The 24281-nt window shown below is 40.8% G+C and overlaps 1 protein-coding gene across 1 annotated transcript; it reads left to right on the top strand.

Moving 5' to 3' along the window:
* The first annotated feature begins 2531 nt into the window (after window positions 1-2531).
* Window positions 2532-24267, top strand: gnav1 (guanine nucleotide binding protein (G protein) alpha v1). The gene is made up of 10 exons (XM_010776459.1): window positions 2532-2569; window positions 2717-3309; window positions 3620-3711; window positions 9032-9124; window positions 9823-9983; window positions 11867-11995; window positions 18255-18384; window positions 18545-18616; window positions 20677-20764; window positions 22976-24267. The coding sequence occupies exons 2-10, from the start codon at window positions 3180-3182 to the stop codon at window positions 23164-23166; spliced, it is 1086 nt and encodes a 361-aa protein (XP_010774761.1). The 5' UTR covers window positions 2532-2569; window positions 2717-3179; the 3' UTR covers window positions 23167-24267.
* Window positions 24268-24281: the final 14 nt, after the last annotated feature.

Genomic DNA, 24281 nt, shown 5'->3' with positions numbered 1-24281 from the left:
GACTGCAGTAGGGCTGTGCAGCAGAGATATTTGTTGGATCAGCACATCGTCACAGATCACTGACTCTGTGAAATGAGGACACAGCCGTTCAAAAGCGGCTAAATCCTCCTGTCCCGTCCCAATCACACTGCTCTCAGACTTGAACAAAAACTGCAAACCCGTCACCTCATTACAAACACAAAGGGCCTTTAATCCCCCGGCCTGAGCAGCGCCCCCGAGGAGCTTCAGCAGGATGGATCCTATCCCTCAGCCGAGAGACATCCAGATCTCACTATCTCATTTGGTCAAAGCTGCTTTTGTATTGAGGCCTATTGCAGTTAATGGAGTAGCAATTAAAAGTATTTATTTTACACCAAGAAGACCCAATGGTCATTTAGCTGTCAGACTTCAGAAAGAAAAACATGTAATTACAAATTATAAATGTATTGTTGTAAGTGCAGTGGCTCTAGAAGAGAGGAAGTATTCCCAAAACAGATACAAAGGATAATAAGGAAATAGTTTCTTACCAGAAATGTGGTTTAATTGTTTTAACTTTTCTCAAATTCATGTTTTTTTTTCTCCTGACCTTTTGTCCACACCTCTAAAATCATAGAAAAAATACACAACACCCCTTTTTTGTTGAATAACCAACAACTCATTTCCACCACAGGTAATTTTTGTTTCATATAACATCTTCTCAGGACATCCAGGGGCACCACCAGGGATTTTGGGCCCCATGAAAAGATATCACATTGGGCCCCACCACCAGGCCCAGGCCACGCCAACCAAGCAAAATTGCTGTAACCACACCTCCAGAACCCAACCCACTCATTTATGCTTTAAATAAGTCTACCTATACAGGCTTGCATCTATCTTGTAGTCCAATACTAACCGCACAATATTTACTGACACTGAGCGGTGAAAATATAACACTGTGCAGACATGGAACATTTTGCTGCAGTAGAATTCACTATTTGATATAACACTAACATTCCTGACAATAGACCTCAATAGTCATCTATTATGGTGTACATGCCTTTTTAATAACATTTTTGAATGGAACATTCATAAATCAAAATAAATATAACTTAAATATACATGACCTCTTAAATTAAAATAAAGTGAACATTAACACCAATATTATCATTTATAAAATGCTATAACAAAAAAAATAACATAAGCAGCAGATTTTTTTATTAAATATACATACCAACTACAAAATAAGCGGGTATTAAAGTGTAAACGGACAACAAGACGGAAATGGAATTCAAAAGGCCTGATGGTGGTGCTAAATCAGAGCCTGTTACCTGTTCTCAGTCTTTTTCTCATCATGCATCTTCTGTGTAGTGATCCAATATCGTTACCATAGCCTTGCCCTTTAACAGTTATTACGAGCCCTGGCTCAGCCTTACTCACCAAGAGCCCAGCGCCTAGCCTTCTTACAGGCAAAGTCACTGATCAAGTCCTTGAAGTCCAGCTTTCTAGCCAACTGGCTTTCAATGGACATCATGGCAAGACTGCAAAGCATTATGGGGGGACAGGGCTGCTGAGCCTAAAGATGGACCCGTTGGTCCTGGCTGGCACCAGGGGAGGGACAACTGATTTAGTATGAATAGCTGCTAAAAATGTAACTGCATTTATTAAATGCCAGCTAAAAGAGGAGTGAAATGAAAAACCTCAGCATTTTCTGTGAAGATATTAACAGTACTTAATGTGAGCAAAACATTACAATTATTATTTACAATGGACTAAGCTTAGCTAACAGACTAATTTCCACCACTCATGGACCACATGCACCTTTTCTTTTGAAAAACTGGGTGACATACTGTCGCCCTTTAGTCCCTCTCTCTTGTCTTTCTCTCCTTTCTTTTCTTTTTTGAAAGCCTGACTTTGTTAGTCGTTGAGACATCGTACACACATAACTTGAGTACCAGCATCGTTGCTCACCTGCACTCACTCTCTGCCAGAAAGTGTGGTGCCGGGTGCCGCACAGTGTTTGGAGGCAGGACCAAACCATTACATGTAAATAGAGGGGGGTGTACAGAGGCTTTGGATAATTAACTTTTGGAAGAAAAAAAGTGAAATGAATCGTAAGTTTAGTGAGTACATTATCAATTTAACGTTATATTAATGTTAATTATTGATGATTGATGAAAGGTTACTTAAACATTTTTGGGCCCCTGTCAGTCACGGGCCCTTAGAATCGTCCTAACTTTTCACCCCCTTACGGCGCCCCTGTGTCTAGTTGTCTGATTGATGCACACCTGTAACCTGAGCAGGGTTATGGCTAGAAAGGATCCGTCTTGTGTAAAACTCTCGCGAGAGTTTGGATGAATGTCACGTGGCTGAATGTTTACGTTTGGCAGGCAGCCTTTCAGTTACGTTTACTATTATGTCTGATGTTTCTCTATTAATATTGCTGCTGCATTAATGTGTATGTTGCATCATGTTACTTCTGTAGATGTGTTTCCGAGCCGCTCCGATTACAACGAGAGTTACAATGAGAACGTGACGTCATATTTACACTACACGGATCCTTTCTAGCCATAACTCCTGAGCAGGTGTAATCGGCCATCATGATTGACAACACGTAGGTCATACTGTATGATAATGTATACATTGAGAATATGTTATGTGTGTGAAAGAAAGTCACTTTTAACTACGAACAATGTTATTTGTTGAATGTTTTCAGTTACTTTCCATACTTTTAGTCAGATAGTTTTCTCCTCATGCACAGGTGAAGTTGCCCACTCAGCAGTTTTGTCCCGGCACGTCACTTCCCAAGGAAGTCCGAAAAGTTTTCCATCTGTGCGGCGGTGCGGGAGGAGGAGGCTCTCTGAAGAGAAACTGGGGTGTCTGCCAAGGCGGTAGGGCAGATTTGAAGTGCATTGACATGACACAGCGGTGTTTTCACGGCTCGGGACTGAAAAACCTCCCACCCAGAACATTCTGCCACTGGCACGGAACTTGGAGCGATGCTTAAAATCACTTTCGTCCGGACGGTTTGAGCCCCAACTCTAGCTTCGAGTTTTGAGGATGTTTCGGAGATGGCCTGAACTTTTCTTCCTTCCCAGAGTTAACAGTCACCCTGCAGTTTACTCGGAGCATGCAGCCTTTAGAAACACACTCCGGTAGCTCGGTTCTGGATTCCCTGCTTTTGTTTTTCCTCTCAGGCCGGGGGAGGAGATGAGTTTCTCAGGATGGGACTGTGCCTCGGTACCGAAGTCACAGAGGAGCAGAAGAAGGCGAGGATACTCAGTGCCAAGATAGACAGAGAGCTGTACGAGGGCGCCAAGCGGGAGATGAATGTGGTTAAAATCCTGCTACTAGGTGAGGCTGCACATCCTGATCATAAGAACTCACCTGAGACATAAGGTGAAGGGCTAAAACCTGCATTTGGAATCCATCACGGGATATTTTTTCAGTGATTGGCATGATTAAAAAAAGTGATAATACTAAAGATTAATTATGGTTCCTCAGGAGCCACTTTTCTATTTAAACCAATACAGATTCCATGTTTAAAACTGACCACATTTGATTACAAAAAGATAAATGGTAGTAAATGCAAATTTATTTGGATTTATCTCTATTAAAAAAAGAAAGTAAACCCAGTTGACCCATTATTTTCAACCTCCTCCAGGGGCAGCAGAAAGCGGTAAAAGCACTTTGGTGAAACAGATGAAGATCATCCACAGTAATGGATTCACCAAGCAAGAGCTCATCAGCTTCAAGGTTGGACACACACACACACACACACACACACACACACACACACACACACACACACACACACACACACACACACACACACACACTTAAATAGACTGGTCCACTCTCTGTGATGTTGTTTTGTTTATCAGATAACAGTCTATTAGCATACAGTGTGATTTGGTTTCCAGAAGAAGAGCTGGATAAACAATCACATTTGTCTCTTAGCTTTTAAAGGGAAGTAACAATGTCATTATCACATAGCAGAGTGTTGACTTGAGTCAGACTGGATGACAAATCTGATGACTTAAGTCTCAACTTGACAAACCCAAATATGACCTGCAACTCAACTCTTACTCTAACAGCAATAGCTTCTGCTTCACATGGAATTGAGCATTTAGACCTGAAAGTACTTGATACCTCCCCAGGCCAAAATATATAAAAGGTTGTTATTTAATAAGTGTGCCACAAATCAATTCATTGCCAGTACCAAAAAACATTGCTTTACTAACTTCTAGCAAGTCGACACTTGAAAAACTAAACGTACATTACTGAGAAACGTAGAAGGAGTAGAAATTGCAGAAGGAAGTAGACTCCATCACTTGGCTAGGACTTGAAATCTTAAGTTAAGGACTTGGTAATTTTGGGACTTGAGGGCAAAACTATGACTTGGTCCCACCTCAGCTAACAAGTTCATGACCTGACTCCAACAGAGGAAGTGAGGAGGGTGTGTTTTATACTGCAGACACAGCAGTGCTTTATTACAGGTGAAATCAAATCTAAAGATTGAGAAGAACAGGAGATGAGACGGAGATTCCTCTGGATAGCCGGGTCAGATCCAAGTTGGTATGCAGTGGTTTGGCTCACATCTGCTCTTCTTTCTGTGTGTGTGAGAGCAACTGGAAGCCAAATTCCTGCGTTGTAGGCCTACTAGGGGCTGGGGTGGGGTGGGGATAATGGACACACACACACACACACACACACACACACACACACACACACACACACACACACACACACACACACACAGAAGCTTCACACCATCAGCTTGTTTTTATTGAAGGCTTATCTTTTTCCACATCCCCCTCCTTTAACCTCACACCATGTTTTACCCTCCCTCTCTTCCCTTTCCTATTTACTATTCTGTATCTTTTTTCCTCTTTTCCTCTCTGAGCCTCTTACTTTCTGTTATACAAAATTAGTATTTGATGACAGGAAAAGGCCTTTTTTCTATCGTCAGCAGGCTCTAGATACCTGCACTATAATAACAGCCCTGTCAGTGGAATACACTGGCTTACTTCATACATATAGATGATGGAGTTTGAACCTTCACACTACGAGAGTTCATCCAGAACAAAAATGACTTTATTAACTAAAAAAGAACAAGCTTTTGACAGACTTTTGGCGTTGGTGTGTGTGATCATTTAGGTCCAAAACACTGTCAAACTAAATCATAGAGTAAAGAAAATAGCTATTCTGGTAATAAATGTTAAAAATAATTAGTTTTAACCATGAACTAAAATCTAACAGGGTTCCCCAGCCTCAACTAAAACAAAAACTGCCAGCAGGAGTTTTTTCATACTGACTGTTTTTGGCAGTATCTCATTGGTCAGGATTACGTGCAAACTCACACTCATATGAAATATGGAGGTCCCAGTTGTTTGTACAGGCAGCTGGGATGCCTTAGTGCATTCCTAGATATTAAAGACTCCCTCTCTGCTCTCACTTCTCATAACAGTCACCTTGTCTGCAGTTCACTCCTGTCAACACAAGCCTCATGCTCCATTTAATTAATCATTTTATTGGGCTGTGCAAAAAGACCAAAAAAGCATAACAATTCCTGTCTTTTTTTTTATACAGCTACATATAAAAAAGCTGATTTATAAAGTAAACAAAATCTATGCCATATAGATTTAGAACATCAATGTGTTTCGTACACAAATGTATTTTACATTTGCAAGCATGCACACGCGTAACACCATGAGGTTAATACCACTAGTCAAATCTCTTTTGTTGAACATACTGTCAGTTGGCGTTGCCTTTGTTCTCAGGTGACGCCCTTACTTTGGAAAAAAAGACACTACTCCGCAAACCCGACCATCCCAACCTCCCACAGCAAACACACACACACACACACACACACACACACACACAATGTCTGTTGGTTTCAATCTCGCTATCAAGCGTCTGTGTTCACCAGTGCTGCAGTAAACATCTGGATGCACGTTTCCTGCTCCTCGATTTCCACTCTCTAGTTCCCCTGAAGGCACAGCAGGAAAATCCTCCTCTTTATTTCTCTATCTGGTCTTTTGTGGCCATGCCAGTCAGGTTTGTATTGCATTAGGACCCTGACAGGGCCGCCTGTCTGAGGAGCTGGAGAGGAGAGGGGCTCCTCTTTGTCTCATCCCTCCTTTATTTGCAGCCTGAGGCCACGGTGTTGTATTTACTCTGGATAGGCTGAGATTTTCCCTTCATTCTTTTCCAATCACATGCCTTTGTCAATAACACACACACACACACATACACACACACACACACAGTCTGGGGTTAATGATTAAACATAAGGGCCATCCCAAGTTCAGCCACATTCTTTGTTGGGTTTTTGTTGCAACCACTTCATCACAAGACAACCGCTGTTGGCTTGTGAGTGGAGGGAACCGATCCAAACAGTAAACTGGGCAAAAACAATAGTTCAGTTTATCTGGAGGGATTTAGAGATTACGCTGTGGCAATGGGAGTTGTATTATCCATTTAGTTCCCACAGTCTAAACTGTGGAGGTAATGGTGGTGGGAGTATTACTAGTCAGCAGGAAACAAAAGTTAGGGAGAGGTGAGAGATTTTCTGTCTGTTGGACTTCCTGCAAAACACACACACACACACACAAAGGTGAAAAACGGTGTCTTTTTACCCTGTACTTTTCCATAGAGATGACGACTCGATGATGGTGGATTCAAATTACCATAAAGTGTGTGTGTGTGTGTGTGTGTGTGTGTGTGTGTGTGTGTGTGTGTGTGTGTGTGTGTGTGTGTGTGTGTGTGTGTGTGTGTGTGGTTGAAGGTAGCAATTCTGCTGAAATGTATGTTAGTTGCAACAGCCGTTACAAGCTGATTTGTAGTTTGTCACTGTAACACAAAGATGGTGTAGCCCTGGCCGTCCCTCCTCCCTCTGCCTCCCTACTTTACTGTCAACACAAAACTAGAGTAAGCCTTGAGTCACAGAGGGAGGAACCTGGAAACAATTGATAAGGAGGTCAAAGGTGGAGGAAGGGGCGAAAGATATAGGGAGAGAACAACAGCTATACACCAGAGAGGCTGTATTTATTTAATTTGAACACCTGTGCCATAGTAACCAATCCAATACATTTAGCCTTTGTGATGATCCAATGTTGCTAAGTTGGTTCAAACTTCATGCAACATTTTGGGGATGTGTTTACTGTATTTTCTTTTGAATTAGTGATGCAAAAACAATCTTTTAAACTTGAATATGAGAATAGTTGGCAATAAATATGATCATTGAGTAGCTGGGTTTGTGTTGTGGTGCCCAGCTCATGTGTTGAATTGCAGCAAATGCTGCCTTCTTTTTTGTTGAAATAAAAAAACTTGACAGACAATAATACTTTCTTTATGTAGAATGTATGTAGCCAGCCCTTGATAAATGTATTTTTGAGTATAATGCTTGATAAAGTTAATACCACTTAATCGATCAATTGCAAAATGGAGATAAAGCAGATTGAAGGTAGTCAGTCGAAGCTAACACAATCTGTTTTCGTGAATAAACCTACCCACGTAACTGAAAACCAAACTGGGATCCTTTTCAAATTGCTGGCTATGCACGTCTTGGCCCTGTGGAGGTGAATCAACTGATCATTTACTTTAAATAGGCTGATAACATTCACAGTGGGTGCCATCACCCCTATATCGCCAACTGCCTGCACTTACTGATGTTTTTTGTCATAAATCATAGAAACTGCACCATAAAATTATTCTATTTAATGTTTGTACCACTGTAACAATGCTGCTATTATGATCTAACTAATCTAGTGTTACATGCATTTGTATATGTTAGTGGAATACAGTGATGATGAGGTACAAATACACAGAGCAGCTTATTCCTGATGCAAATCAATGCTGCTTTCCCCTTAAGATGAAGCCCTGTCACCTCTCCGAGTTATCTCATCTCACACATCTCACTGGGAGAGCAACATATCTCAAACCGGACACCAAAACACACACACACACACACACACACACACACACACACACACACACACACACACACACACACACACACACACACACACAAAGAAGAGCGACCAGACCGTGACAGAATCCTGACGGAATGTGGAGCTTATCTTAGGCCGGCAGGATTATAACACACACACACACACACACACACACACACACCCCCCCCAACTCTCAGCTGAAGTTATTCTGCTCAATCACTCAAGTTTTCCAAGCTCTAAAACAGAGTTATGAGTTTAATTTTTGGGAGTTTAACACACACTTTAACTCATCTACGTTCTCAATAACACTTGATAGCTGCTCCATGGGGTGTGATGATACACTCATTCAAACAATGCTGCACATAAACATACATATACTTTATATGTATACACATTACTGCATACTTTAACAATGTTAGATGCAGAAGGAAAAACTAGGGTAATTACATCTTTGTGTAAGTATTTGTTCTAGGCCAGCCAGCTTACATTTGATTATTAAAATGATACCCACATTGGAATGATGAGTTCTTTGGCATTTAAAAACAATTATTAAAGCTTTAGCTATAAAGTTTCTTTCTTTTTTTTTGGAGCTTTGTTTTTTGGTGCCTTTGCCTTTTTATTTGACAAAGTAGAGACATAGACAGGAAATGGGGATGAAAAGAGGTGTATTACATGTAAAGGACCCATGGACTGGACTGTTACACAGGACATTGCGATAATGTGGGATCTGCCACATGCAACAAAAGGCTGCGGGTCAGACTCGAACTCCTGCCCGCCTCATATTAAACGTGCACATCTGAGAGTTATATCAATCTTCTCATCTAACCTTTATTTTTTTTAATGGTTCAATGGAAAACACTTAGGGGGGAAATGCAATAATAAGACAAACTTAAGTCAGGCTGTAGTAGAGTCAACAAACCCACCACTATTAAAAAGTGTCTGTTTCTGTGAATCAAGGGTAAATAATACAACAAGCCCCCAATATATAGTTAGATTGAAGTGTGTGTGTGTGTGTGTGTGTGTGTGTGTGTGTGTGTGTGTGTGATAGCAAATCCAGCTTTAGTCTTTCTTAGTCTTTAGTCATGTTATTTTTTTTCATGAACTGCATTGATGTTTGGCAGCCTGCTGTACTGGATAACCTCCTGACCTCCATGAAGTTCGTCCTCCACGGTATGGGCGTCCTGCGGATCAACCTGGCTAACAGCAGGAACAAGGTAGGCCGCACTCCTGGCCTTTTCTACTTGATTACAAATGTCATTAATCTGCCCTTTTCTCCAAATGTATCTATTTTTCTTTCTCATACTGATCCTCTTGTGTTCAAATGTATCTTGAGTTCAATGCTGCTGGTTTTCCTGCACTTCACCAAATTCTCCACTAGAGGGCAGCATCTCAGCACTGCAGGCACAGCTAATGCATCTGGCAACACACACACACACACACACACACACACACACACACACACACACACACACACACATATACACACACATGAACACACACACACACACGCATATACACACACACTCACACACACACACGCATATACACACACATGAACACACACACACACACACACACAGATCAGAAAGTTAGATGGATAGTGGTGGGTGGATTAATTGTGAGGTTAGATTTGATTTGAACTTTTCTGTCAGTTTTATAACTCATACACTGTCCACCCACTCAGCCATGATGATACACAGTGTTTCCTCTATTAAATGTCACCAGGGCGTGTGTGTGTTTGTGTATGTGATTTGACATGTATGTGTGCTTATCCTTTTCTTTGTGCATCTGTACTTATTACCAAGTCTAGAGAACAAGCTTCTTAAACTTTTTTGTCCTCTTTCACATCCTTTTCGTCATCCTGCCTCGCTCCACCCTGTGCATCCATCCATATCTCCTTCTCTCCTCGCAGATCCACGCCCACTCTGTCCTGTCGTGTGGGCGGTGTTTTGACGAAGAACAGGTGCTGTTTCCTTTCCTGGACCACGCCCTGTCCTGTCTGCTGGCCGACCTGGGGGTGAGGGCGGCGGCGGCCAGGGGATACGAGTACGAGCTCAATGACTCTGCGCTGTAGTGAGTACTCTGCTCACACTCACGCTGTGCCAAGGACATGCAGGGGTCCAATTAGCAGAACTTAGTAGCCGATGTTCAGCCGTGTGCTCGCTGTCACTGGGAATCAGAGCTCTGGAGAGTGGAAAGGAAAGAGGGAGGGAGAAAAACCCAAATAGATTGTAATTACATGTACCTCCACGGGTATTTTATACATCCATGTAACACCTTTCAAATACACACATTAGTTGGTTTTGGATGTGTGCATATGAGAGGTCAAACTTAGAGGACATTTGTGAAATATTTCCTTTACTTTGTTATACAAGTTGTTGTGCATGTAAATGGTCTGCAAAGGCTAACATCCCTGTGTTCCCTACAGAGGGAGTTTCTCTCCCACACACCTCTGCCTGAAACATCTACACTTGTTTCACCTTAGTAACAAAGCGACATCACTATGTAACATTAGAGCTTCTATTGGCTAGTGCTTCAACTAATTCTACGTGATAGGCTAACGGGCGGGACATCTCTAAGCAGTTGACCAATCACAACAGAGCCGGCCAGCTAACCAATCAGAGCAGACTGGGCTCTGGTTTCAGACAGAGGGTGAAAAGAGAAGCTGCAGAGCTTTTTGAGCATTAAAGCATGGAGACATGTCACAGTAGAGGAACAAAATACACATATGAACCTAACAATCAGCATGATACAGCCCCTTTAACTCTGCACATTTAAGAACAAATCTGCAGGCATGAAAGTAAAGAAGTGAGGATGAAGATGAAAATAAGAAACAAGTGTACATCGGGGGGGGGGTGGCGTGTGTGATTCAGAAGTAAGGCAGAGCTGGGACCCACCAGGAGGCCGTCTGTTCTCATCCTCTACCCCAGCGAGAGGCCTCCGCTCTGGGGTTATCTACACCGACAGGCTCCCCTGTTCACACTGAGAACCACCATACATCATCATCATCATCATCATCCTCGTCTCTCCTCAGACACACACACACACACACACACACACACACACACACACACACACACACACACACACACACACACACACACACACACACACACACACACACACACACACACAGTTGTGAGGACTCTTATCAAGTATAGATGCTGATGATTATATGTGCGTTTGGAAGATAAAGTAAAATTGTTTACTTTCTTTACTCATTAGGGTTGTGATTAGGGCTGCACAATACATTGTTTGTTGTCTTTGCATTGTTGATTTATAAAAAACAAAACTGGTTTTGCACTGCATTTTTTGGTCACTATAAGTGACCAAAAATACTGTAATACATTGGGGTCTAGTCCAAATGTACCCAAACAAAAAATGACCTCTCTCTCTTAAACTCAGAAAGGTCCTCGCAAAGACACCATTCCAAAACAGAAACTTGCTCTTCGTACAGCAGGCAGTGTGTTTTTTAAACAGCAGGATGTGAGTAGCTTCCCAAGAAACTGATTCAGGGTGACTAGTCGAGAATGTCACTGTCAGTTCACGTAGGTGGAGGTGTGTGTGTGTGTGTGTGTGTGTGTGTGTGTGTGTGTGTGTGTGTGTGTGTGTGGCTCACTTTTCACTGAGGGCACAGTTGATTACACTAGCTGTCTTAATAGCTAATCTGTGTTTGAAAGCTTAGCCTCAGTGTGTTATTATGGTAAACCACAGTGTGAATATTCATCATGATGAGCCGCTGCACCCCCTGGGGCTCCAGCCTTATCACCGCATGCTCCACCCGCCACATGGCAGCTGATGGCCACAAAAGTAGCGAGTCTACACATCTGCATTCCTGATGTTATTCTCTTTTGATCTCAAGTCTTAACTGCAGGTTATTAAATGCTTCTTCCTCTCTCCCCCTTGTTTCTCATCTGTCTCCCTCTCTCTGCCTCCTCCTCTTCTTCGTCTGGTAGTTTCTTTGAGAACCTGACCCGCATCACGTCTCCAGATTACGTGCCCACAGAGACGGACGTTCTGCGAGTACGACTGAGGACCACAGGCGTGATAGAGACCCAGTTCAAAGTCAACCATCTCATTTTCAGGTAGACACCCATCACTCTTTAATAAGAGGTACTAATGTTGAATAAATGTACCTATAACCGCATAATAAGAGCAGTTGCTGTCAGGTCTGCACTTGACTTCTCCAGAAGCGCCTGTCCTACCAACTTACTTCACCTGTTTAGCCGTGACACTCTTATCTGCGTCTACAGCCATGTGATAGGCGCGAGATGTGAGATGAAGATGGCGCCTTCATTCAATATGTCAATATTGCACCTATCATCTGGCTTTACACTCAACCGCAGACTGCACACACACTCATTCAAAACTCTTATCAGTGGAGAAGCAGAGGGCAGGAATCTGAGCCCCTGAGACTGATGTGAGGTGACCATATTCATCTCTGATCAATGAGCCGCTGTCACATAATACCAATTTGTTCTAATCCTCCAAAGACTGAACTCATTTCCTGAAGAAAGCCGATGGTCGTGACATGGCGATGGATAAATAAATAAATATGTAAGATAAATGTTGTGGAGTAAAAAGTGCAACATTTCCCTAAAAATGATAGTAAAGTATAAAGTAGCATAATGTTAAAATACTTAAGTAAAGTACAAGCACCTCCATCATTTACTTAAGTACAGTACTTGAGTAAATGTACTTAATTACATTACACCACTCTGTAATATTTGTTACATGGGCTCAAATGTTTTTTCTCTAGTGCTTCAAATACTTTTACCAAAAATCCACTTTTAATGTAATGAAACCTGTGAAATGAGGTAACTGGAAAAAATGAGATTTGGGGAAATTCTGTACACAAAAGAATAACCAAAACAAGTTGCTGTTCCGTGTTATATTACATTTTCAGAACATGCAATTGAGGAAGCGATTCAGATATTTGAGCTAATTCCCTTCATTAAATCCCTACATAAAAATCAGTTTTCCTCGGAGGTGTACTTAGACACATTTCCGCTTTGAGATAAAACGCTATCGTCAGCATGCTCACAATGATCATGTTGACGTGCTGTTCAACATCATAATTTAAAGTGTTGGCATTTCAACATTTGTTAATTAGCACTAAGAACGTCATTAGTTCTGCAAGTATTTGGTGACAATTTTACGCTTAACATTTGTGGTCCGTGGTGACGTGAAAATAATGGGTTGGATTTTAGAGTGTTGGCTCAAAGCCGCAGCATGAAGGATTATGGGTGATTTTCCAAACACTGGTTTTATTGGAAGACTAGTGGTCCATGGAGGGTTAACAAGGACACATTCAGCACTGCTCACATTTCATCATGTGTGAGTCTATCACTCCTTGAAAAGCAGATTACTTTCTTTCTCTTTCTAAGTAATGTCTACCTGAGGAGAACCTCTCCTCTGGAACAATAACAACCTGTCCTTCATCCGCGCTACACATGACATATTATATGGAATTATAAGAACAAATCACATTACCTCAGATTTTCATAAGATCTCTGTTTAGCATAATAAACTTTGTAGAGCGAGGCGGTTTGTCAGCAGATGTCTTCAATCTGGGGCATTTGTGTCGCATCTAAATACTTCTAGTACGTCTCTAGATGCTGCTGCCTTTGTGGGAGTTTTTGCATTTAATGCCATATATTGGATTTCAACCTTGGAATTATTTGACGTCAAAAAAGTTTAACCAGCATACAAGCACTTTGATGATAACCGCAGCTGTTGTGCTGTGCAGATAAATGTTGCTTCTTCCTCGCAGTCTTGTTGCATGCGTCACTGTTGAGTCACTTGGAGGCTGTTTTGCCTTTTTTTTAATTAATTTGTTTTTGGGTTTTTCTTGTGAAACATAGTGATGGTGACGTCACCACATGGTGACAGTGTCAGTCCTAATGTGTGAGCTTGCCCCCTCACACACCCTTTTATCTGCTGAATTATTATCAGATAAATAATTGGGTGGAGTTAATCGTCAGACAGCACAATGAGAGTGTGTTTGTGTGTGTGTAGGTTCATGCCTGTGACTTGGAGAGATCAAGTTCTTGGGGTTATTGATGAGCTTAGCATAAGTCATTGTAATTATGTCAAACCTGGCAACAAAACGGATATTAAAGGGATTTAGAGGAGTAGATGGATAGTCTTTGTTAGAGCGAGCAAGTCTACATTCGTACCATTCAGACATAGACAGAACATATTTTTACAAACTAATAAATTAACACAAGACTTTTGAAATATATCAGTATAATAACATTTTTCATTCATTAAAAGTTTAGAAAGCAACAGACAGCTGAGTAAATCCAAAGATGGAGATTTTTGCTCCGGTTTATTTTCATTTGTAAATATTGAGGCTGCAATTGTTAACACACGTGAAACTGCCCCCCTCAGCTCAATTACTTTCTTTCTCTCGTGTCTGTTAGTACCTTCATACAAACAGTCTTTTGTTATTTTTTTATAAATATATTTAAGTTGAGAACACAGACACCACTCTCCAATGTCTTTACTGTAGCATAGGCTACATTGAAAAAGCGATAGCCAGCAGCCAGTTAGCTTAGCTTAACACAAAGACTGGAAACAGGAAGAAAACCAACCTGACTATATCCAAATGGTGTAAAATATGATCTGCAAATGTTATAAATATACTACCTTTGTATTATAATAATCTTTGTTACCTTTGGAAAGAACCAGGGCTAACTGTTTCCCCTGTTTTTTATTATTTGATTGAGCTAAGCTAACTGTCTGCGCAGATACCGGAATAAATGATCATAGGCATAAAGACAAGAAACACTATGAAAGAATGTGTTTACATCTTTGTTTGTTAATAAGTCGGCTTTAGTGGTGATTTCTTTACAGAGCCAAGCTAGCTGCTTTCCCCTGCTTTCACTCTACTGTATGTGCTAAGCTAAGCTAACTGACCACTGGCTCTACATCTCTCCTTCCTTCTTTTCTGTATCTCTCCTTCTTGTCATCTCTGTGGTTACATGTGATTGGTGCATGTGTATGTTCAGTATGTACTATATGTATATGTATACAGCATTTTGTGTTATAGTCACTAAATTATTGATTCGTGTTCACCAACACAATCTCTCAATGAAAACATCCTCCCCTCTGTCATGAACCTTGGAGTGACCTTCACTAGCACTTTTAAATTCGTTGGTGAACACGAATCAATAGATTAAATTAATTTTGTGACTATAACACGAAATGCCGTGAGACTGGGTTGAGATATATATGACTTCAGACAAAACAAACCACAGTGAACAATAGTCAAACATGAACGAAGAAGCTGATGAGACCATACAGTATATGCAAGCTGTAATGCAATGAATGAGTGGGTCTAAATGATCACCATTTGTCGTTCTCTGTGAGGCAGATGAAAACTGTGGTTTAAAGCACATACTCTCAGGTGTTCAGTCTCATTATTCACTATAAAAAAAATCTGTTTGAATGTATATATTGTTCTGAAAATGGAATCAACTGCAATTTTTTACACACAAACGGATATTTCGCACTCGGCTTCAAATTACCGACACTCTGGGTTATATGATCTCGTTATTTAAACACTTAATCAACAGTACAAGAGATGTCCCCAAGCCATCCTCTTTCTAGCCTCTGTGTGTGCAGGCTTGCGTGTCTGTGCATGCAAATGAGAAATGTGTGTGTGTGTGAGCATAGAAAAGCTCACAGTCTCCCAACTTTAAACCCAGACACAGCCTAGTTTGCATACAGACCTCCTGTTTGACTTTTGACCCCCCAGTTTAATAACGATCTGGGTCTTTTCCTGCATCATTAACATCAACTGCTCTGATAATTACAATTACAACACTGCAGATGAGGTTGAACATTATGGGGCAAGAAGGGCCAGTGGGGATGGAAGAGAAAGGAGGATGTAAGGCTAGGGAAAGTGTTTATTTATACAGACTAGATCAAAGTTTGAAATACTTTTGATCTCTAGAGTACAGTTTACTAAATCAGTTCTCATTAAGAGAATAATACTACAGAATGTGCCCCATAAACACAGACTGTAGTCCTCTACCTTCAATCATAATGGGTTACCAAACCAATGTAATGAGTGTAAACACATTTAGTTATTTTAATAATGGTTCCTAAAAAGGTTAGAATAGATGCTGCAATGGCATCATTTCTATCAGGTCTGGATAGTACGTCTCCATTAAAGGAAGAGCAGAGAAAGGTAGTGAAATCATTTCTCAAGTTCGCTCTTCCCCCGATTGGATGGTTCTGTACAACCCTTCCGGTGCGTCAGCTTTGTTCTCGACTTCCATGAAATAGAGTGTGTACAAAACTAAACCTGACTTTGAATGACATGGGATACACTGAATAAGGCTGAGGGAATGTAATGTTACATCACGATTTTGGTATCCATGCATTCTTTGCAAAGATCTTATCTGAAATTAGATTTTTGTTGTAATATATATTAGTAAGAAAAGTTGAGGATTACAGAGTTGGTTCTCTTTTTGATCAAACCTATTTGTGGGACAGTTTAGTACGTACACTAAGCTCCTGTATCAGACTTACAGATTTACTTAGTATGAATATTAGGATAGTATACAATTCCGGGATGTCTCAAGACCTCAGCCAAATGTGTGACTTTGGCTGAGGAGTACACACCTCTGCCTTTCTGTATCTGAAATATAAAACCAGGTGGCTGGAAGCAGAACTTGACTGAATAAGATATGAAGCTAACATTGGGAGTAAATTGTGGTCAGTGTGTATCTGTCTGTTTACTTTCAAAGCAGGCATCACTTGTGAGAGTGTGTGTTATTAGGGTTGCATTGTGCACATGTGCTTGTGAGTAGGTTTGTGTAATGAAGCATCAGCTTCTCTCATGTCCTGGGCCGTGCTTTATTCCCGTGGAAAATATCCTTGGGGGATCTTATCTGGTCTATACTTTGCTGTTTGTTTTTCTCTTAGTGCATCTGTGTTTCCACATGTTCATCTGCAATAACTTGATGGATGCTCAAATGAAAGGTGGGAGATGGCACATCTGGCTCTGAAAATGGGAGAAGGAGATGAACTGATCAGTGTGTCTCTGTGTGTTATTCCTGTAGTGTTTTCCTCTCTTGCCCCTCTGGAGAACAGTGACCTTTATGCTCTCTGTGCTGCCTTGTTGTGATTGTCTTGGTGAAAAGGAGGGAGTGCAGTCTGCAGAGATGTGCGACGCACCCCTGTTTGTTTGTTTGTTTGTGTGTGGGTGTGTGTGCAAATGGCAGATTTTAGGAATATCTGACCTTATCTGAAACCAATACAATCTGTCATTGATTAGAGTTACCCCTCAGAACTACACTGGACTATAAAATCAGTATGGGCGGTCATGAACACACAGAAAGCACAGGTGTACACTGGAAATTGAATCCTAATAAAGGACAGTTCAGTAACAATGACATTTCATGGCTCATACTCCCACACATACAGACACTCTCCCATATAACTTAAATATATAAAACACATTTTACAACTTAACAAACACATACATTTTCTTGATAATACTAACAATCATGCGTCCAAAATAAACAAAAAAATATAATTAGAATTTCATATTGAAGAGTATTTTTACCAAATGACTTCCCTGTAGTGTGAGAGTCACTGCTGTGTGCGTATATGTGTGTGTTCACTCTCTGCACCTGGGCCCAGATTCTCCCGGTGGCTCTTTCTTATTGCTCTGCACATGCACAGCTTTTCTGTCACTTGCCTTTGGTTAACGTCTTTCTACATCTTGATTCTTTAATCCATTTATCCAGTTCATAATACATTTTCTTGGCATTTTATGTCCACCGCCCACTTTTGTCATATTCCTCACTGCAGGGTTTGGGACTGTAACCCTGCATACCCACACATGTTTTCCGGTAATTATGCAGATAAGACCTGGGGTTGCAAAATTCCGGGGAATATTGTCCTCAGCTAAATGATGCTTATGGTGCCCAGTGTCCTCAGTATGTTTAATTGCAGTTTTTGTTAACATGTTATCCTTCTCAGCTTTAGAAGGCAATAATAAAGTATTTAGTGTCTTTCAAGCAGTCAAAAGCAATGCCATTGAAGGTCAAATAGAAACTTAGAAAAGTGTGTAGATAAGATCAATATCAAGGTCAAGTAAGAAGATGGGCAATGTGCCATGACCCCCCCCCCCCTTTCCCTGGCTTCATTTTTTTTTTTTCATGTCCATAAATCGCAATGAACGTTTCAGATATTTTCTATTTTAATTTTCTACACTTTTCTCGCTCTTTCTCTGCATTTTGATTTCAATGTATTCAGCTCAGTTCCTTTCTTTGTCTATATGTATTCTTTCTGTGGGCACCTATCAAACTCTGTTGTTCTGTTTAGGATGTACGACGTTGGAGGCCAGAGAACTGAGCGGAGGAAGTGGATTGGTTGTTTTGAGGACGTCAGGACGGTGCTGTTCGTGGTGTCGCTCAGCGGTTACGACATGACCCTGGTGGAAGACCCTTCTGTGGTACACTCTGTCCCTCTGTCACAAATATTCATGCTCTCCATGCAAAACATAGACCACTTGTCAAGTCTCAGCTAATTATTTAACTACATAGAAAAAGTTTTCAAATGAACAGACGTCTGCTGTGCTGCTGTCTGACAGTGTGTTTGTCTTCTCTCTGCAGAATCGTCTTCAGGAGAGCTTGAAACTCTTCTCATCCATCTGCAACAACGTTTTCTTCCGCAGCACATCCATGGTGAGAAACTCGTCTCCATATTTCCTCCTCCTCAGGAGAAAAGATTAAGTAAAACAAATGTTGTCAGAAGAGCCTATCCAAAAAGAATTGGTAACAGCGAAGTCAGTGTCTGATGTCTCGCCTTCCTGATCGTTTGTCGTTCTGTACCGAAGCTGTAGGAGTGTGTTTATTACCATCCTGCACTGCAGAGCAGACCTCTTAAAAGAAAGCATAAATGTTATTCATTTAATGACGACATCTGGCAACTTTTGGTGGTAGTTGTTTTGTTAGAGAGTTTGCAAAGCTGCCAGGAAACTCTGCATTTTGTTTTCCAGGGCAGACGGACCTGCATAAGGAAAGCAAGGCATATAGGGAACCAATCTAAAGGCACATGGTGTCATTGTTATACAGCGCATTGTGCAGCTCCTTCCTAATGATAAGTTTAGGCAAAACATGTGCCGATTGCCACTTTAAAAGTCAGAAGACAAAGAGGGTCTGGCTGAAGAGGGTGGGAACAACAGCTCAGTTTGACAGTTCAGTTGTTGGATTGAAATCATGGGTGAGTGGAGCAGACACTAGCAAACTCTCTTTGTGGCTCCCCATTTGTTCTCTACGGCGCCAGGAGACAAGAATACCACTTATGTGTTTGATAAATGCTGTTTCCACACACACACACACACACACACACACACACACACACACACACACACACACACACACACACACACACACACAGACAGACAGACAGACAGACAGACAGACAGACAGACACATACACATACACATACACATTCACACACACACACACGGACAGACACACATATACACACACACACACACACACACACACACAAACAGGGCCCAGCTCTTTTTCCCTGATTCCCCTGTCACTCGTAATTAAAGAGCAAGTTGTAATTACTGAGCTTTAACCAGGGGACATTTTCCCCTCTGTGATTTTCCGTTTCTGTTTCCGGTAAATTATCACATTAAAACAAGCGTGAAACAAGCTCAATGTATTCCACTTAACTCGCCTTTAAAGCCCACTTCAAATACAAGTCACTTCATGTTGATGTGAGTGTCACCTGTTATTAGCTCTGCAGCATTTTCAGCAACTTTTCCAGAAGCCGGTCACTGAACACCATTTCTCTGCATAAAAGCAACCCCCAGTCTCTGATGACAAAGGCAATTTCAGTGACGATATGTTGAGTTGGTGAGGATGAGTAAATTACATTTGGTGCTTTGTCAAAGAAACAGAAAATCACTAAGACCTCAATAAGAAATAATCTCTTTTAGTCTGTTTTTTTTTTTTAACCACAAAGATTTTTTTTAATGCTTCATTAGAGCCAAATGGGCAATTAAATGTCTGTGTGTGACATGTTATATGTGCAGGATTCTGTGTGGGCCCGCACGTTAACATGGCTAACAGGCTCATTAAACAAGAGTGTTTAATGTTACCTTTTTAACGTGGGAGGGAAACTTGTAACCTCCACCTCAATTAACTCTTCACTGCGGCTGGTCAGTGGTAATTAAACACCCAGGGGATGCTCTGGATCCTGTTCGCTGTACACCCGCCCCTTCCCTTGTCATTATTATCCCTATTTTGTGTGCTCGTTTTTGTAATCAAACGAGCCGGAAAGACAACACTTGGCTGGAGTTTTAATTGGTTGACTCACGATCAAAAAGTACCTGTGAAATGTTGTTTCGCAGCGAAATCAAGTTGAATTTAGAGGCAGTAAAAAACAAACAGCAGAAAGACAGAGATTTATTAGAGTAGTAGCTACTACACGAGTGATTGATTTCACACCGGTGAGTGGAGGGAGGTCATTGATCCGCCATCATCACGGGGGGGGGTGATGGTGATAACACAGCCATTGATTTTCACAGTTTAGCAACATTTCTGTAAAGAGTGAGTATAAACTGATCGATTGGTTTTATTGTTCAGTTCGTTATTGCAGTGCCAAAGATGTGAGTCATTTTTCATTCAGTCATTTACATTTTCTTAATACATCCGCATTGATTATTATTTTTCCACTGGAGACGAACAATCTGATTGTTTTTGCTTATTGTGTTTTTAATTGCAGATTTTATTCATGAACAAGATAGACCTCTTTCAAGACAAGATCTTACACTCCGGGCGACATCTGCGGCTCTACCTGCCACAGTTTAAAGGTAGGACTGATGTATGGACTGATGCTGGGCCCTTTTCAATGTATAAGACACCATACATGAAGCTGCAGCGGTGAAATGTGAGTCAGACATTAATTGAGCTGCAACGACCAATCAACTCATCTATTCGTGAAATGACAGAAACATTTTAAAGAAGCTTTTTTATTGTACATTTTATATTCAGACTCGGAAACATTTCGATTTTCTTCTTTTCTCTGCTTTTTATCAAACTGAATATATTTGGGTTTTGGGCTAATAGAAACATTAAATGTGATCATCTTGCCTTTGAGTAACCGGGGCGCACATTTTAAAGAATGAACAATGAATCTATTAATAAAAAATTAAAAAAGATTTGCAGTAAAAAGTAAGTGTAGTACATGAACACAACACTGACCACGTTTACAATTAAATGTAAAATCCAATACAAAAGCACAGCCATAACATATACCTTTTTAAAATAGATACTAATGTTCAATTTTGATACATGATCAGTTATGTATTAATCAAACTGTTTATTAGTGATGTTTAATTTTGCCTAATGTTTCTCTAATGTTTTGTCCACGTCATTCACTAACATGAAGGAGGACGCATATTAGAAACAGTCTTATATAATGCACACCAGTGCAAAAAATCGTCACTAATAAGACCTCAGTAATAAACACGTAGTTTGACCTTAAACTGAACATTATAATTTCCCTAACTGCAGAACTTGAATCAGATGTAGTGTATTGGCTTGCATTAACTTGTATATGTGTAGCCAATATCTAATGAAGTTGCCAGTGTCTTATTTTAGATTTTAGTATCCGCTCCCCTCAGTATTTCACTCCCCAGGTCTCAGTAGACTCAACAGGGGCTGTGTCCTCTCTGCTCTCATGCAAATGTCAATATAAATGTGAAAAGTCTTGGGTTAGGCAAAGAGCAGGCGTCCATCTCCCACTGACCTCAGATATGATTAGTCTGAAACAGAAGCTCTCAACCTTTGTCGTTTGAAGTTCCCTGTCTCTCTCAGACGACTCCTGTTCGCTCATCAACACTTCATGTTCAAAATGTGTTCAGTTGTATAATGTTTGAACAGGATGTGATCAAATACAGAAAAATTGTCTCATTACAAAATGTTCAGGTTCAGTTTTCCCTTTTCTTCAGTACTTTGGAGGGAACAGAGATTAGGGAACAACTTACATTATACAAATAAAATGTTACGCCTCTAAGAGCTTCTGTAGGTTAGCATTCTTGTTACTTGAGTGTTTTGAAATGCCATTTTATAATATGTTTCTTAATGTCTTTCATTTTTGTAAAGCACTTTGAATCGCCTTGTGTTGAAAGGTGCTATATAACTTACATCACTTGGAAAGGCAGAGTATGGGTTTTTAAACCATTGATCTATTGCTCTTATATATTTGTATTTCTCTGCTTGCTTGGTAACAGTGGAGAAAATGCTTCTACTCAAAAACTGCCTGTAGTTGGTCACTTTTCAGACATCCAGGATTTGTTAGCAGTTCCAACAAAAATTTATTTATTCTATAAACTTTTCACATTGTTTTATTTAGATGTATTCAACCTATCCATTATTTTACAAAAAAAGAATAAACAAAATCATTTCACAAGCTCTCAGACTTATTCTGTGACCCTTTGGAGTGGCAAGACCCCTAGGTTGGGAATCCTATCAATAAACTACTTCATGAGAAGATAAAGTGAAGATTCATTAGCCTTATCAACATGCAGCCAAATGTTACCTTTACCTGGTTGCATCATTTTAAAGAATCTAATAATGTCATATATAATAATGAATCAGTCACACGTGATACTTTACTGCTTCTTTACTTTTTACGTAAGGATCTGAATAATTTTTCCACCACCGCTTAGTTTTAATGACCTCCCATTACTTTGTGTTTGGGTGTGACAGTTGCTGTGATGCGTACTGTCCCTGATGCAGCTGCAAGTTAATGGATTATCGTGACAAAAGATACACTGCACGGATCAGCCTCACAAGAACTCATCATCTGATTTGTGTGTTTATGTTCCTCCTAAAAACCAATGTGTAAATCCTGAAGACTATTCTATCAAGTTATCTGAGCTATTTCACAATCTGTCAACGCTCCTCGGATGAGATTCACAGGTCTTTGGAGAAAAACACTCTTTCAGTTATTTTTAAAAAAAGGAGCCAGATGTTTCATTGTAATAGTCTCCCCCCACCCCCCTCCCCCTCTGCTCCAGGTGCCGACTGTGATGTGGATTCTGCCGCCCGATTCATCGCCGCCACCTTCGTCTCTCTCAACGCTACCCCCAGCAAACTCATCTACCACCACTTCACCACGGCAACCGACACCTCCAACATCGAGGTGGTCTTCCAGGTGGTCATGGACATGATCATCAAAGAGAACCTGGAGGCCGTGTCGCTCCTCTAGCTGCCAGTCGCTCAGAGACAGTCTCCTTATGGAGGTCTTATTTTAAAAGTCTGCTCCAAGCGCCTGTTTTCTCTCTCGAGCTACATCCTGGAAGCTCTCATGCTCTTTGATTTGTTGCATTTAATCCTATAGGATGCTCCACGTAGCCTACAACAGCTCTTTTCTAAAGGAGAAACACTTGTGACTTGTGTTTAGTTACGGGCATTTCTCAATCTGTACTGTAATTAAACCTGACTATGAATCGTGAAGTTACTTTTTAGACTTGATATACACACATGCCATTTATTTGCCCATCACATCCTGTTGTGTGTGTGTGGGTGGGACACAGATGAGGCGAGGATTAACTGTTTGTCCGTTACTTCCTCTGGGCGGCGGTCACTCGTGCATACCACAGGGTGTTTTCCGCTCATCCATCTCTGTGTCTGTGCACATCCTGTGCGTCACACCCTCCTAATGAGGCGCTGATCACAGTAAAAGCACTCCGGTTCATGTTTACGTGTCCTGAGCTGAAATTGTCACTTCTTTTATTGTCATCTCTGCTTATACTTGTTCCCCTGACTCTTACCAGTAAGCCAAGATGCTGGTTTCTAATGTTAGACATGGGAAAAGTGCACATATAAAGAGACATCCCTGAACTGTCTCCCAACTGTTTAATTTCCTTTCTGTTTGCCTTTCTTACATGCGCTCATAAAACCTGACTTGTAAATCAGGATGATGCTTCATCTATGTGATTTGTGTGGCATTAACTCCGCTGGGGTCTGACTGTGGAGGCTCCCCTGAGCTACAGACTATCACAAGAGCTCCAGCAATAAACAAGATATGGTAATGACTGATACCCTCTGATATGCACACTGAAGATAAAAAAACAAGTGAAACATAGCCCTAAGTGCCTCATAATTAAGAGTTTTCATCTGTTGTGTAACTTAAATGCTTAATATGTATGAAATGTTTTATTTTTCCCACTTTCAGAATATCTTCTGGTATTTCTACTCCTTGAATCTCAAACGCCATGTGATAATCAGACTTATTTATGGTCTGTACTGAATATTGCACTGTTACTGGGATTCTAATTAAATGTGATATGCTGACGACCTTATTTTCACTTCATATTTCCA

This window comes from Notothenia coriiceps, unplaced genomic scaffold (genome assembly GCF_000735185.1).
Source record: "Notothenia coriiceps isolate Sejong01 unplaced genomic scaffold, NC01 NC01_scaffold00017067, whole genome shotgun sequence".
In the NCBI taxonomy this organism is placed as follows: domain Eukaryota; kingdom Metazoa; phylum Chordata; class Actinopteri; order Perciformes; family Nototheniidae; genus Notothenia; species Notothenia coriiceps.
The sequence above is the reverse complement of the archived record's forward strand: the minus strand, read 5'-3'. Positions and strand labels throughout refer to the sequence as shown.

Bases quoted from the DNA above. Each gene is read 5' to 3' on its own strand.
- gnav1 (XM_010776459.1), top strand. From the start codon at position 3,180: ATGGGACTGTGCCTCGGTACCGAAGTCACAGAGGAGCAGAAGAAGGCG. The intron at 3,310-3,619 runs GTGAGGCTGCAC...AACCTCCTCCAG, and splicing joins GGTTAAAATCCTGCTACTAG to GGGCAGCAGAAAGCGGTAAA. The intron at 18,385-18,544 runs GTACACTCTGTC...TTCTCTCTGCAG, and splicing joins TGGTGGAAGACCCTTCTGTG to AATCGTCTTCAGGAGAGCTT.